Below are 17,621 nucleotides of genomic sequence, written 5' to 3'. Positions count from 1 at the left end.
ACCTGCTCCTCATTGGGCTCCTCGATGTCCCTTAACTTCAAAGCTGTGGAGCAGTTGTTAAACATTATAGTATCCCTACTCTTCACCGTTGGACCGGCCCAGTCCTCAAATCTATCTTCGAGAATAGTATGGTTTAAAATATATATTTAAATATTTTACTCATTTATCAACAATGCATTAAATCAATGGATTTATGCCATATTTTTTACATGGTTACCTGCATGGTTTGATAGAAACAGAACATATCATAAGTACTCCCAAAACTTGCTGTTATTGTTCTTGCTGTAAAGTGGGCCAACATTGAAACACTCCCAGGAATGTTACAACTCAACCCTATTTTTTTTTTCTTGGTTGTCAATTATCCCATGATGTATGCTTTGGCATAAGAGTAGATTCACTGTGTATAATAAAAAAGAGAGTAGATTCATTGTGGTTCTTCTTTGTCCAAATTAAAATTGTCCATGAGATTCTGGATGAAAAGTCAATAAGAAGAATAGACACTAGGAATAGTTTGCCAATAATTGTAGCAAGTTATAGTATTTGAACAAATTCCTTTCTCTTGGCATACTATTTGTGTTAATCCTAAAATTAATGAAATGTCATTAGAAATTGTATGCAAATCATAGAAAATTAAGAATTTCAAAATAACTTTTAAGCCAGAAAAAAAAGGTAAATTAAACGTACTCTAAAATTATTACATGAAGCTAAAAGAAGAGCAATGCATAGAAATCCTAGAAAAAAAGCTTAGACCAATGATTCTAGTAGCCATTATTCTACAAGATGAACTTGTATTCTCAATATTTATGGGCTTATATGTATATTAATATAGGAATCGGATCCTCAGGAATTAAAAAAAAAAAACTGCATTACATTTATTTGGTCAAACATGGCTGTTTAATTTTCAAGAATTTTTTGTCAGACATAACTGTTTTTCCTTTAATTGCATTTCGTGAAGTTTGATTTTCAAGAATTTTTGGTGAAACATAACTGTTTTTCCTTTTAAATAAAACATTATTGTTTTTCTTGCAGTTTAATTTTAAACTGTAGAGCATCCAGTTATACGTACTTGTAAATATTTTTATTCGGTTACGTATAGTTAAACTTATTAAGTAATAGAGTAATAATCTGAGGGATTTTTTTTTTTATAATCTTATCTTCAATCAATATTTAATTCAATATCACAATTTTAAATCTTGATTTAAAAACACAAATCAATATCACTTATATCAATCCATAACATGTATTGTCAAGAACTTTTACCAAAATGGGTTTGCCTTAACTTAAACTTATAAGAAGAAATTAAACTAAAAGTAAGTTAGGCCAAACATCCTGGAAAGACACGTACTTTAAATTAAGTGAATCACTCAAGGAAGGTACAAGTTCCCTATCAAATATGTAGACATGATAGACTTTGGCTTTAAACCTTTGTAATGCACTGATTTAATTTTTAAAATGTATATTTATATAAATAAATTAATATTTTAGTTTGTGTAATGCGTAGTAAAAATATTTAATTTTATATAATTAAATTTATAGTAAATAATTATTTTGAACAGATACACATTACATTTTGGTTTTAAGATAAACAATTATATTGAGTACAATGTTATTTTAAATTATTGATAATCTTCTTTAAAAATTTATTGGAAATAAAAATAAAGATAAAAATGATAAATGAAAGAAATAAACAACTAAGAAAAAGGACAATGGATTGAGGCGGTTGATAATTGACATATATTGTTACATTTGGTTGTTGTTATGGGGACAATTAGGTGGTATCTTTTATGTTATTGAGTGTGGATTGTGTTCCTTGTAATCTAGTTTTTAATAAAAGTTTAATTTGTTTAAAATTTTGTACCTTTTACGTTTGATCTTGGATTACTTGTTTGTGTTTCCTAGGTAATTTGATGAGGAATCGTTTAGGAAGAGTTGAAAAGCTTAGGCACCATCTTGGAAGAAAAAAATTCGATAGAAATTTAAGACTTTATTGCCAAGACTTAAGCCTACCACTATGGGGGAGCTTAAGCCCAAATCTAGAAGAAAAAAAAGGATATTACCGCCTAGGTTTAAGCTTGCTACTTTGAGCGGCTTAAATCCTACTCTTAAAAATAAAAAATAAGGAGGCTATTGTCTTGGCTTAGGATATCACTGTAGTGTGACTGAAGCCCAACTTTGTAGAAGTGTGAACAATTGTTTAAACTTAAGCCTATCACTTTAAGATGACTTAAGCCAGACCTTAGAAGGCATGCTTATTTGCATGAACTTAAGCTTGCAATTTCGGTGTGACTTAAGCACATTTGTTAAAATTTAAAAGTCAACTTAAAAGAAAAATCCAATGAATATAATTATATAAAAGGAACTCTTAATCTGAATGAGGGATTTCTTGGTGCATTTTGAAAGAGAAAGATCAAAGGGAATGCTCAAGGCCATGTATGTGCATATGGATCATTATTAATCATCAGGATTGATTGATAATGTAAATTCTCATTGACTTGTTATTTTTTTAATTTTAGGGACTAGCTAATTTAACTTATCATTAGAATTTAAAGACTAAATTGATAATTCATTTAAGAAAAAATCACTAGTTATCATCAACATGTACTAAAATACTTGTAGTTATTTACTTGTTTAAGATCCAAAATTTTAAATCTTCTAGAAGCTAAAAATAATAATTTTAATATTTGAAACCACTTTAAATATTTAGAATTAATACCAACAATACTTAAAAAAAACTAGTTTTTTATGATGCACCTTCTAAGACGGTTCCCAAAAATCATCTTAGAATGTCAGGCGGTGGTAATGTTGTAAATAACAAAAAATGTACGAGGACGGTTTAAAAACTGTCATAGAAAGTGAGTGTTCAAAGACGGGTTTGTTAAAACCGTCTTTGAAATGAATGACGCTCAGTCTCCTGATACACCCTTCATTTGTGCCCCTTCACTCAAAATATCTCCTTTCATCTTCTCCTTCCACGAGCAACAACAACGAAGACGAGCTACCCGCGCAGGCGTCTCTCTCTCGCTCTCTCTCTCTCTCTTGATTCATTCATTCTCTCTCATCACACCTTGCATGGCTTCGACATGTGTGATGAACGCTCTGAGAAGCCCTCACTCCAATCCCTCGACGATGTTGATCCCAAGCTTCTTCATTACTTCGACAAGCTCACTGTCCCTCTCAATGAGCAGAAGCACCCCACCAAATGTCTTTGTCGATGTTGTCCTCGACAACGTCTCCATCGCCACAACGCAGCGCAAAACCCTAGCAAAAGCCAATGTCATTTTCTGCTCCATCTTCGAGGCCATTAAGAAGTTGTTGAAGGAGCAAAATGAGGAAAGTGGACGCGTTAGAAAAAGCATTGCTTCAAGGTTTGATTCATTAGCTCAATGCATTCCTCAATTATTGTTTGTGTTTATGTTTATGTTTCAGTTTTGATTTAACCATAAAGTTTTGTTGTTTGCTTATTTGTTATTTTACAGTGAAAGTGAGTGGTGATGAAGGATTTAGGGTTTTGGTGAAGCACCGACATAGTGTGAACTGTGACGACAATGGCTCTATTTGATGGGTGAGGCAGATCATAAGTATTCTTGAAGTGGTTGCTGAGATAAGCTTGATCATCTTCAGGTATGGTCCATGAAACTAGCATTATTTGGAGATTCTCTCAACACAGATGTCATTTTAAGTCACATGAGGGGCATGGTGCATCCTGCTTCTCATGGGAAGAGTTTCTCCGGCTAGTAAGATGTTAAAATTGGTTTGCAATTGCCTATTTGGTGTTCCAAAATTAGGATCATGAACCATTTTTTATGAGTATTATGAGATATAATTATAACAGTTTAAGATCTTTTCTTCCTTTCTCTAGGGATGTCTGGATTGGGATCTTCCATAAAAAAAAAAGACTGACATTTGAATAATAATGTACACGAGTGGAACAACTGGAGATCCCAAAGGAGTCATTATGTTGAATGAGACTTTCATGACTGAAGTGTTGTCTATTGACCACATACTTATGTCAGAAAGCCAGAGTCTAAGAACTATTTCCCTTGAAGCTTCATTAGTTTCATGTTGTATACGCTATACTACTACAATCGCTGCCAACCGCTAGGTCAATGTTTCTTTGGCTTCCATGTTGATTAATGTCATAATGATTATCAAGTGGCAACATTGGCAACATAATAGTTAAAAGCAATAATGGGGAAATCAAACCCCAATTTTTTTCAATTAATTGATGGTGAAATCTTGATATAAAGTAAGGTGGACAGAAGTGCCTATAAAAAAAATTAAAAAAGGTAAACATAATTATGCTCACCTAGAGGTTGTAAACATACATTAGACTATGGAAAGTAATGTTATTCTCATTTCTCTTGGAAAAATATGGTACATATTTTAATCATATTCAAAATTAAAACAATGAGAAGATGAGTATGAGTATCTAATCTTTGTTAAATTAAGCATTGTAGTGCTAAGTGCTAATAGTGACAAAACATTTTATGATATTTTTAGGCAGGAGAAGACGATGTGTACTTTTCCTTTCTTCTTCTTTCTCATGCATATCACCAAATAATGGAGACTTATTGCATCACCAAGGGCTCCTCAATTGGATTTTGGCAAGGCTTAAGATTTTGATTGACATCATGGAATTAGTTTTTGGTCCATGCTTTAAGTGTTATGTTTTTAATGACTCGTGTGGATTTTTCTTGTTGATTCAAGTAGGATGTCAAGTTCTTGCTGGAAGATATTCAGGAACTGAAACCAACTATATTTTGTGGAGTTCCTAGAGTTTTTGATTTTATTTATGCAGGTAAAATAAGAATGCTTCTTATGATCATCTTTGGTTATCTAAATCATGATCTTAAATGATGACTTTAAGATCCTTATCTTTGTGTGACTACATTAACTATAAGCCGATGTAACTCATCCAGAACCTGGAGAGGACCCTTGTCCATCCATTGCTGCAGTAAGTATTTTCAAAGTCCTTTAACTTATAGATGACCATATATTTGGTCTTCTAATTACTGTTATTCAAGTTGTAGCCTCCAAGGACTGGCCAGAAGTAACAAAATATGCAGGCCTTGTATTTCTCTATTTCTTTTTTTCTCAACTTCTTCTGTCCTATATCTTTAAACTATGGAAAATCTTAGATACTTATTCTCTTTGGAATTAATAATATATATTGTTGTATTCTTTGAATCTTATTTATTTTATTTTTTTAGATTAGGCTTTTAATTTACTTGTTTCAAACTTTATTTTTTTCCTTCATTAAAGCATTTTACATGCATGATGTTATGGAATATTTGTCTTGCCAGGTGTATGCAATTGATGCCAGTGACACTGCCCTCCCTCCAGGTAATTGTCAAAGATCATAGTTTTCTAGTTGTACCAATGTTCTTTCCTTTATGTCTTTTTCTGCATTCAATTTCAATCTCAAGCTTCTATTAATTGCTTGTTTTTGTTTCAATTGTTGATCCATGTATCCAATATATATGGAGATTCCCCATGTGCATATATATAGTGTTTCTTGATTTACAAATTGATGATCATGTCTCATCTCATTAATATATATGGACTTCTATATTTCTCCAGCATGAAATCTGTTATTGAGCGCTATAACTAGGTTAAAAAGGACCATCATCAGTTAATGAATCCTATTTCAGAAGTCAAGATAATTGCCTATGTCTCAATAGTACTCCTCCATTTATGTTCTACCTTGATCTCTTGCATTTAGTTATATATACCAACTAGACATTCATGACTCCCATATATAGTTTACATGTAGGAGATTCTAAAACTATATAAACTTGAATTTAACCTCTAGGTCCAACCCATTTTGTTTCATGTACTATGACAAATTATACAGTACTAAGTTCAATAAGTATACATAGTCCAATGATGTCACACACTAGCTAGTATGCATGACTATGGGAAAACTACCAGTTATTATAAATACAATAGCTTGTAAACCTCTAAAGATTTTAATTAATAAATGGTGGATCAATTATGTTTGGGCTAATAACCATAAGCGGGAGGCTATTGCTAAATACACCTCAATTAATTGCTAAAGGTACCCTTTAGTTTTTTCATAATTTTTTCTTCTAAAAATACCTCTTTCTAGAAACTAATTTCCAAATCATCGTTCAAAAAATTAGTTTCCAGAATGTATATATTATCTATATTTTAGAAATAATTTTTCAACTATTTGTGATTTGATAATATATAATTGTAATGTTTGACTTACTTTGAAGTTTGTTTTATTCTTAATTTCTGATTTGATGATTTATAATTATTATGTTTGCCGTTGTTTCAAATTTGTCCTTTAGTAATCATTAGATATTTTTGTGAATATTGGAAATATTTTTTTGGCATATCGGTATTAATATTAATATATTAAATTGCACCTAGTATACATATTATGTTTTATTGTTGCCCTTTCCCATACATTCAAGCTATTTTTTGCTAGGTGATTAAAAAACTTGAATGTCTTATCCATAAAATTTCTTAATAATAATATTTTCAATAGTTATATTTTTTAATTTTTTTAAAAATACATTCTAAGACAATTGTTAGAAAAATCGTCTTAAAATTTTTAAAATTTTTTTTATAAAAAAATTCTAAGATAATTTTTAACTAACAAACTGTCTTAAAATGATACATTTTTCTAAGATGATTCTGTATGAAACCGTAGTAGAAAATAAAGACTTTCTATGTCGTTGAATGTTTAAATTAACCAACGTAGAATCATATAATTTTAGTAGTGCAAGAATCTTTTGAAACCCTAAATTCCTATAATTTAAATCACTAGAAATTTTTCTGAAGCTCAAAGATTTAAACATTCCGAAAAAATAAAGACAAGTTTCTTTTTAACAAAAATCTAAGATTCTTGAAAAAAAATTCGGACTTTACAAAACCTGAATCTATTATTTCTCAGTTTTATATAAAAAAACAATTTCAAAAATAATTGTGAACATATAACTAATAATAATAAAAATATTAATATTATATCTTTTGTAATAGAAGCACCAGACAAAAAAAATAATGTTACGCTTGACATGTCTTCTAACGAGGATTGGATCTTTGACTCGTCAATTTGTGAGAATATATATAATTCATCTTATCAGACCAAACTTTTATTGATAAATACAAGTTATATAATCATTGATCAAAATTATAATTTAATTTAATTCACATATTATTATTATTATTATTAAAATTTTATTTTTCAGGCATAAAACAATTATTTTGAAAGTATCCAACAAAGCCAATGGTCATCATCATCCTTTTTTGCAGCAACCCAGCCCAGACCATATTCTTTAAAGCTCGAACGTACCTAGACAATAATTGTAGCAATCTTTAATATTTGGACAAGTTCCCTTATGTTGGCATACTATTTGTTTGTGCTGATCCTTGAAATTAACGAACTGTCATTAAAAATTGTATGCAAATCATATTTTTTATTTTTAATGAACTCGTTTGAAAATTTAAATGTTTGTATTGATCATTCCATGAGTATCAAGAATTGTGCAGTAAAATTAGAACAATATCTTTGTATAATGTAAATCCATGCATGAATTGGTATTTTTATAGAATAGGATTAAATTATTTTTTCATAAAATATTTAAAATGATAATTCTATTCTTATGGTATCTCATTTGATTTAATATTGAACGTTTTACACTAAACTATACAAGTGGAGAGTAATTCTCATCTTACAAGTCAATTTTATAGGATTGAGATTGTCCTCCACTTATATAGTTTATCTCTCGGTACTATCTTTATTCGATGTGAGACTTTAACATGTTTCATTTTCTTCATGGTTACTCACCATATGAGATTTTTAACACACCCCTCTATCTAGGTGTGACCAGAAAAAAGTTTAGAGTGATGATTCTAGTAGTCATTATTCTACCAGATGATCTTGTATTCTCAATTATTTTTTGGCTTATATGTATATTAGTATAGGAACACGATTGATCCTTAGGAGTTAAAAAATAAACAACAAATGCATTACATTTATTTGAAATAAATCACCAAAGTATAAACGTTAATTGCATTTCATTTAATTTTAAAGAGTTTTTGGTCATTCAATTATACATACATATAAACCTAACTGCTTTCCCTTTAAATAATATAAACATGGCGGAGGCTAGGATGCGAAAGTAAATCTCCTTTTGCACGGTGCGAAAATTATCACGATCATATCACAACCGTTAGATTTAGTTGATTTTAAATCAATGGTTCAAACTTTTCTTTCTTTTTTATTTCATTTATTTTCTTTTTTCTTACTTTTCCTAATTTACCCTTTCTATCTTCTCTATTTCTCTTTCTTTCCTTTCTCTTCCGTTCTTCTCCTCTCCTTCTCCGTCCACCTTTCAACTTTGCTGCAAATTTACCCTTTTCATTTTCTCCCTCTTTTTTAGCCTCTTATTGATGCAGATCTCATCTGCCCTCACCGTCTCCCCCCCCCCCCCCTTCCAAAAAAAAAAACATGCAACGACAATTCATTAAGGAGGTTGACGCCTGTTGCCGTTGGGAATAAGAGTTTCTTATTTTGACCGCACAACTATGAGTAAATAAATTTGTGCACAAGTGAGGGGTGAGATCGGACCAGAAGGAGAAAAATGAAAATATGCATGTTTAGAAGAGGGGCGCCGTTGTGTGTGACGACAATGGGTCACCTTCGGTTACGACACACACAAACTCTACTCACAGTTGTAGGTCCCCAATGAGATTATGTTTCTGCTCACATTGTTGTTTGCATGGTTTACTATGGGTCACCTTTGGTTACGACACACACAAACTCTACTCACGGTTGTAGGTCCCCAATGAGATTATGTTTCTATTCACATTGTTGTTTGCATGGTTTGCTATTTTGGTTTGTGGTGGAGGGTTTGCTATTGCTATTCATGGAGACGGAGATTGCATTGCTGTTGTAGTGTTTTGGGGGTGACTGCAGTGGAATGGGAAATGAGCATTTGTTGTGTTGAAATCTTGTATAATTGTAGTATTGAGATCATAGTTGTTGAATTAAACATCGTGATTTTGTTCATAACCTTAAGATTTTGCAGAGAAGATGGGAGAAAGGAGGAGAAACAAGAAAGAGGAAAAAAGAGAAAGGGTATAATGAGAAATAAATGATGAAAAATATAAAAAATAAACTTATGTATGGTACTAAATAAGTTTTAGTTTCACATCCTAGCCTCCTTCTATAAACATAACTGATTTCCTTGAAATTTAACTTTAAACCGTAGAGCATCAAGTTATACGGACATATAAACCTTTTTGTTTTGAGGTTACATACATAAATACTTATGAAGTAATAAAATAATAATCTAAGACACATTTTATTTTAAGTAAATTATAATATTATGTTGAATCAACATTTAATTTCGAATTATCTATCATTAATAATCTATGTCATATGACAAAAATCTATTTTCATTAATAAAAATTCAGACATATCCTCCTTACTACCCTCGTTCTATTATCCATCGTCAAATCTCAAAGCTCTTTCATGTTATGTGTTACTCCTTACATTTCATATATTATAATTGTAGTGTAAGATTTTTTTTTAATATATTTATTATTTTAGTTTTTTAGTATAATTATAATAATTATTTTTTTCACTTATATCTTTTATATATGTTATTGATAAACTATAAGATCTAAAAATGAATTAATAATATAAGATTAATTTTATAAAATCATTAATCTTTTCTATCTCTTTATTAGTTTTTTATGTGTGTAAAATAACTTAAAATAGCTATTATTTTGAGACTAGATTTTTCTTCTTTCCAACAAAATTCTGTTCTTGTATGTTAAACCAATTTTATTCCCGCAATTTCATTCACGTACGTTACTACCAATTACATGTTGGAGGGTTGTGTATACTACTAGATAAGAAACTTAATTACTACTTTCGTTCTTTTTTATAAGAAAAAAATTAATTTTATTCTTATTAAACAAATTAATTAATTTTATTAAATTGAGTTATTTTCAATTAAAAAATAAATATTTTTCTTAAATTATTAATTCTTTGTAGGAATTTGATATTAATCATAAAATCCTATTAAATAAAAAATATTTTAAACATAATCTCATTAAATAACATAAAATGGTCAAATTTACTTATAAAAAAAAAATATGTTTTTTCTTATAAATGAGAAGAGAGAGACATTTATATATAGATAGAAATTATTAAGTTTCTGCACATTCGTTACATTCGGTAAAAAGGTTATTAACACAATAATTAAAGATATTTTTAGTAATTATAATATATATTTGCAGGAAAAAATAACTCAAGCAACCATATGTTTTTTAATTATTCATGAAAATATAAAAAATATTCCTAACCAATTTTAATAATTGACCAACCATATTTTTCAATAATACCCAAAAATAACTTTTCCATATTATGTTCTTAGGAAAAAAAAACATTCTCATGACTAAAAACATTATTCTTAAAACAAACATCTCGTAAGACAAATTTTAAGCACTAGTAGTATGTGCATTGTGCATAACTATTTTTATTTTATACAACTAAAATTATAATAAATAAACATTTTTAAATATTTAAATAATGTTATAATTGAAGTTTGTAACAAATATTTTTGAACATATAAATTATATTTTAGATTTATGATAAATAATCTATTTTGTGATAAATTGTTAATTTTATTATTGATAGTTTATTTTAAAATATTAAAATTTAAAGTTATTGAAAATGATAGATTGAAAAAAAAGAGAAGAAGTTAAAGCATTTTATTAATACTAAAATCATAGAAATATATAACATATGCATATTAGAAGGATATTTAAATTTTAAAGATAATATAAATCTGAAATTAATCAATTTTTTATATTTAGTTATAATTTGTTAAACTATTTAGTTGATACAAGGTGGGTTTTGAGATTTTATGGGTTCAGGGAAAACAATAAATAGGACCTTTTTCTCCCGATAGAAGGTGAGATAGATTTAGGTTTAAGAAAATCAGATTTATATTTTTAAACGCATTCTATTCCTGTTGGATTTTGTTAGATATGGGTAAATTTACGATAAATCTGTCACATTTTTTATAACTTAAATTTATTTATATATCTTAAAATATTTTTTTAAATTTTATATTTTGTTTCTAGAAATATACTCTAATTCAGTTGTTATGATCTATTATCAACAAAATATTATTTAATATTAAAGCATATATATATATATATATATATATTTTTGTTCTTTATTAATATAGTAACATTTATTTTTATTTTTTTATAGTTCAAGTTTTAGTTTGTTTCTTATTTTATTAAGGAAAATATTTTAAATTTATTTATCATAGATCTGTTACATGTTGATATGTCACAATTGTCAGCTAAATATTCATTCAATATGAATTTATAAAGTAATTAATACATTAAAGCACTAACAACCAATATCATAATACTTTTTAATCACATGTAACATATGAATTTAAATAAAAAGAGAGATATAAAATATTTTAATTTTATTATACAATAATATAGAAAATCATTACCCGGTCATATATATATATATATATATATATATATATATATATATATATATATATATATATATATATATTTATTTAAAAAAATTCGTGTCGTTGCACCTTCGAACAAAGCCTTTAGAATGTTTTCATTGGACAAGTTTTCAATGGAAGAGTGAAGTCCATCACTTCATGAGAAAATAATTTTAAATGAAAAGGAATGAGAAAGAAACTAAGGTTCACTACTTAAGAGATGAAAGATACCATTAATTTTGTCTTAAATTATTAAACATTGAGTATGTAAAGTTTAAAGATATTTAAAAAAAAACTTAAAATTTAGATTTAGAAAATATAAAACACTGTTATCCCTCCTCCACCCTTATTACTACTAACTTGTTTTTATTGCGATGTCTTAAAATTATATAACTGTTGGTTACTTTATATTTGTTGACTTAGACAAAAAATTTAGGAATATTATCTAACATGAATAGATCTTTAAATAAGATCTTGCCTAACTTCTACGTATTTTTAGCTTAACTTCTTAAACAAAAATTGTTATTATATATATATATATATATATATATATATATATATTAATTAAGTTTTATACCAAATCAGATTAATATTATTAATTAACACTCAAGCCTTTTCAAATATTAGGCATAATCACGTGGTTTACACGTTAAAGAAATGGACCATTTAGTAAAGAAAATTTCCTAGATTTTTCAAGTGTCTTGTATCTCACGCTTGAAATTTGGTTATGTAATGCCGTATCCTAATTTGGATGTTATGTGGCATTAGTGTTAGAATAGTAGATAGGGGTCTAAGGTAGGAGACAATCCAATTAGTTGTCATACGTGGTCAACTTGTCTTTGCTTACCTCACTTATTTGTTTGGCAGCTTCCAATGCACTACTCATTGGGATCAATTTCTTCAAACCATCTTTTGTATCTTTCATTTGACTCTTTGCACAAAACAATTTTATCCTCAATTGATTTTTTTGCTTAGGTTGCGAGCCACTCAATTTGTGCTGGACCATTTTGTCCCGCATTTGTTATTATATGCTAATATGTCATCAAGGCTTAGTTAATTAAGGTTACGTACTGCTAGAAACGAGTAATGACTGTAATGATATATGTGTTTGTTTTCATCGAAAATTAGAGTGAAAGAAAGAGGGTGTGAAAAGTAATAAAAGTATAAAGGGATGCGTGTTTGTTAAAGATGAAACACAACTGAAAGATTCAAAAATATGATGCGCCTTACATGGTTGGAATTCCATCTCAAAATGAGATGAAAAACACAGTAAAAGCTGGAGGCCTTACATGTATTTGTTTTTCATTTTCTTTTTTTACCAAACACTTTACTATATTATCTCACTTTCTACTATTTTTCTTACTTTTGTTTTGCTTTCTTTTCTAAACGAAATTAACATTAAGGAATGGACCACCATTTCATGCTATTCCACATCAAGGAAGAGAAACAGATAGACATGAGAAAAATGTAAGCATTAGTAACACAATGGGATAAAAAGAAATATAGAAAAAAGGATAGGTGATAGGTATAATATTTGCAATATAATTGTGTTATGTATCACCATTCTAAGACTAACTGAAAATAAATATTAAATTTTTTAAATAATATTTTAATAATTTTTATTTAAAGTAAAATTTGCCAATTTTGACTATTAATTTTAAATTATAATGAAATAAATAATCAAATTTTATTCTAAGACTAACTAGCATTTTATTATACAATTTTATTGTAATGTGTGATATGTTAAATAAAATATGACTAAATATCTACCATTAGATTATTATGTGTTTTTTACACGAGATTATTATATATAATCACCATGATAGTATAATCAAATTTCATAATTAGATAGATAAAATGATTTACAACATTCTGTAAAAAAATATTTATAATATCATTAATCTTAATTTAATGCTTAATGTTACTTTATCTTATCCCATGTGTACAATATAAAAAAAAAAAAAGATCACATGTGCATATCATTTTATTTAATCTTAACCAAACGGAATCAGTCATTTGAATTGTCGATTGACATCTTCATTTTGTCTACGTTAAATCTAAAATTCATTTTAAAATCCATAAAAACCCGTTCAATCAATGTACTCGAACGTTGGGTGAGAAAAGCACGAATTCGAACAAAACAATAAACTAAAAAAGCCAAAACAATTTAATGCTGAAAGTCTGAAACTTCTTACATGACATGATGATGGCCAAACGAGAATATCCCATTGGTAATAAAGCATGATATTTAATGCCAGTTGTGTGTGTGAGAAAACAATGACAATAATCAGGGGTAATATCGTAAATGCATAATCTGACCCCACGCGCTTCCCGTGTCTTTTCTTTAACACACAAAGACTTGGCTTCGACTTCAATCGCGCAATGTCTTATGTCATTCACATGTACTTTCTCCTCTCTTTCCGTTCACTTTTTTTTTTTTCCTTGTCAACCAAAATTTCTTTCCTTTTTCTTCAAGCATTTCAATTCCAATTTGCAAACTGTAAAGTTTAAACCAAACCCCACATAAGAAAATAGAAAAAAAGACATTACTTTTTTAATTTCTCCTTCTTTTAAGCAACCATAAATAAGTGTAGTGTGTTGGTGTGTGACTAGGTTTCTGCCAGCTTAGGGGCTAATGGGTAACTGCCTAGATTCTTCAGCCAAAGTAGAAGCTGCTCACAGTTCCAGAACCCCTTCTGGTACTTTTTCTTTTTTTTGTCAGTAAATCTTCACTTGTCAATGAAACAATATTGTTTCTAAGATTCTAAATTGTGGTCGCGGTCGCGATTTCATGGCGACCCTTTAATCACAACTGTGGTTGCAATGCGGTCGCGACTGAAATCATGGTTGCTAATAATTTTTTAAAACACAGTGTCACTATGTTTTTGAAGGGGTGTTTTTGGTTTTCCTAGGTGCATGTTTGCCTTTGTCATTTATAAATATTCCTTTTTTTTTTCAATATAGATTTCAAAGCTGTGGGTTTGATGGTGTTGTAGATTGGGAATTCTTTGTGGGTTTTTTAAGGTTTCTTGTCTCGTTGTTTTTGGATGCTGCAAGCTTGCTAGGATTCAATCCATGGGATCTTGTAGTTAACCGAATCTAGTTAAAACTTATACAATGCTCGAGTTTGGACTATAACTAAACTAAGTAACACTTTGGCCCTTTTGTTTTAGTCCTTTTACATGTGAAAAGAGGAGGAAAAACTGAAAAGCATAGCAGTCCTAATAAGTGATAATGAAAAGTTTTGTTATAACATATAAAGTATTTGTTCAGAATTTTCCTAAATGGGTTATGAGTGTAGTTGGTTGAGTTTTAAGGTTATATTGGCAAGTTCCTGCTTTTGTTTGTGAAAATGCTAGCATATATGAACTAACTGTTTTCCTCTTCTCGCTGCATCAGGAATTTCAAAAACTAGTCCTTCATCTGTTCCTTCCAACTTATCTATTCTGTCATATAGTGAAGCAAGTGATTTCTCAAATCTTCCAACACCAAGGTCTGAGGGCGAAATCTTGTCTTCCCCAAATCTTAAGGCCTTTACCTTCAATGAGCTAAAGAATGCCACCAGGAACTTTCGCCCGGACAGTCTTCTTGGTGAAGGGGGATTTGGTTATGTTTACAAGGGGTGGATTGATGAACACACATTTACAGCTTCAAAACCTGGATCAGGAATGGTTGTTGCTGTTAAGAAACTCAAACCTGAAGGGTTACAAGGTCATAAGGAGTGGTTGGTAGGTGTTTTGTTTCCATTTCCAAGCCTAAGATGGCTTAAGCATACTTTACATTAAATTTAAACCCCCCTAAGAAGGTACTTAGATCTTTTTTGGATATTATTCATGGTGCAATTAGTGAAGTTTTTTAATCATTTTCTAGACTGAAGTGGACTACCTTGGACAACTACACCATCAGAATCTGGTAAAATTGATTGGATACTGTGCAGATGGAGAGAACCGGTTGTTGGTATACGAGTTTATGTCCAAAGGGAGCTTAGAGAATCATCTGTTTAGAAGTAAGTTACCTTAACCATTACACTTTGTTTTGTAACTTTAGTTTACTTAGCTATTACCTTGATGGTTATGTCATCAAAGAAACTCACAGAATAATAGAGATATCAACAAAGATAAATGGTTCCTTAAGAGTGACCTTCTTTGTTATTAACATGTTTGACTATGATTTGGTAACTAATCCACTTAGGAAAATGACATATTACTACATTAAAGTCGTTTGATGGGCTTATTATATGTGACAGGAGGACCACAACCTCTTTCTTGGTCAGTGAGGATGAAAGTGGCCATTGGTGCTGCTAGAGGACTTTCTTTTCTTCATAATGCCAAATCACAAGTCATATACCGTGATTTTAAAGCATCCAATATCCTACTAGACGCAGTAAGATCAATGAGGGTAAAAATAATGTAGTAATTTATTGTTGTATCATGAAAAATAATTTCTTATCATTCGTTTGGTTACAGGAGTTCAATGCTAAGCTCTCTGATTTTGGCTTAGCAAAGGCTGGGCCTACGGGTGATAGAACTCATGTCTCCACTCAAGTCATGGGAACTCAAGGATATGCAGCACCTGAATATGTTGCAACAGGTATACCTTAGCTTTGTGTAAACAGTAAACTGTTGTTACTTTTCATTGTTTCTTGTAAATGGTTAATGGTCTGTAATCATTTATGTCCATTTGAACATGCTATTGTTCTAGTCAATTGTATGAGACTCTATACATTGAACTGATCTACACTTCAGTTTCTTCCCATATTGTAAACCATAAATGTCTGATATTGCTTGTCACGCATACTAATCATGTGTTTTTGTCTAAACAAGTGAATATGTGCCACAATTTTTAGATTCATTATGTTTGCTCCAAGCACTGCTCCTCAGGATAGAATTCAGAAGCTAACTCCTTTCACTTGTCTCATTTTAAGCAAACCACCATACTAAAGCTCCAATTCATTAACAGGTCGGCTGACGGCTAAAAGTGATGTATACAGCTTTGGAGTTGTGTTGCTTGAACTATTGTCCGGTAGACGAGCCGTTGACAGATCAAAAGCCGGTGTAGAGCAGAATCTAGTAGAATGGGCAAAACCATATTTGGGTGACAAAAGAAGACTATTTCGGATCATGGACACCAAATTGGGAGGCCAATACCCACAAAAAGGAGCCTATATGGCGGCCACTCTTGCTCTAAAATGCCTTAATCGTGAAGCCAAGGGAAGGCCTCCGATTACAGAGGTTTTACAAACTCTTGAACAGATTGCAGCCTCAAAAACTGCAGGAAGAAACTCCCAATTAGAACAAAAGAGAGTCCATGCTCCTGTCAGAAAGTCTAGTGTGCAAAAGGGGTCCCATTTGAATCATACTCCTACTGCATTCCCATAATCTGCTTGTGTACTCTGAATTTTGAACATCTGTATATACATTCCTTATTTTTATAAGGTTGGTTTTGACAAGGAGAAATGCTAGGGAACACACTCTTAGACATACTCTTTTGAACACATCCTCTCTTGTTAGTTGAAATTTATTGAAAATGACAAATTTTTGTGAGTCTTACATCATGTTTAATGATAGTTTCTCTTGATTTTGTAATTTTCAATCAATTTTAACAAATTAGAGATAGTGTGTTTGAAGGAGTGCATTATAGAGAGAGTTCCTACTCCCAGCACTCCTCTTTAACAAGATATAATGTGGCATGTACTTAGATGAAATTTCAATCGAATATTACCACATTATTTCTGTATATACTTTCTTTATTTTTATAGGCTTGGTTTGACAAGGAAAAATGCTAGGAAACACACTCTCAAACATACTTTTCTGAACACATCCTCTCTTGTTAGTTGAAATTTATTAAAAATGTCAAATTTTTCTTGTTAGTTGAAATTTATTAAAAATGTCAAATTTTTGTGGGTCCTACATCATGTTTAATGATAATTTGTCTTGATTTTATAGTTTTCAATCAATTTTAACAAATTAGAGATAATGCGTTTGAAGGAGTGCATTACACATGAGTGTTCCTACTTTCCAGCACTCCTCTTTAACAAGATATAATGTGGCATATACTTAGATGAAATTTCAATTGAATATTACCACATTATTTCCCCAA

At 30.0% G+C, this 17,621-nt stretch overlaps 1 protein-coding gene across 1 annotated transcript; it reads left to right on the top strand.

The window, feature by feature from the left end:
- The first annotated feature begins 14,007 nt into the window (after window positions 1-14,007).
- On the top strand, window positions 14,008-17,277 carry LOC114423266 (probable serine/threonine-protein kinase PBL3). The gene is made up of 6 exons (XM_028389958.1): window positions 14,008-14,221; window positions 14,922-15,250; window positions 15,393-15,528; window positions 15,769-15,905; window positions 15,989-16,112; window positions 16,482-17,277. Exons 1-6 carry the CDS (start codon window positions 14,158-14,160, stop codon window positions 16,898-16,900), a joined length of 1,209 nt encoding a protein of 402 aa, XP_028245759.1. The 5' UTR covers window positions 14,008-14,157; the 3' UTR covers window positions 16,901-17,277.
- Window positions 17,278-17,621: the final 344 nt, after the last annotated feature.

This window comes from Glycine soja, chromosome 8 (assembly GCF_004193775.1).
Source record: "Glycine soja cultivar W05 chromosome 8, ASM419377v2, whole genome shotgun sequence".
NCBI lineage: Eukaryota > Viridiplantae > Streptophyta > Magnoliopsida > Fabales > Fabaceae > Glycine > Glycine soja.
This window is presented reverse-complemented; position numbering and strand designations above follow the sequence as displayed.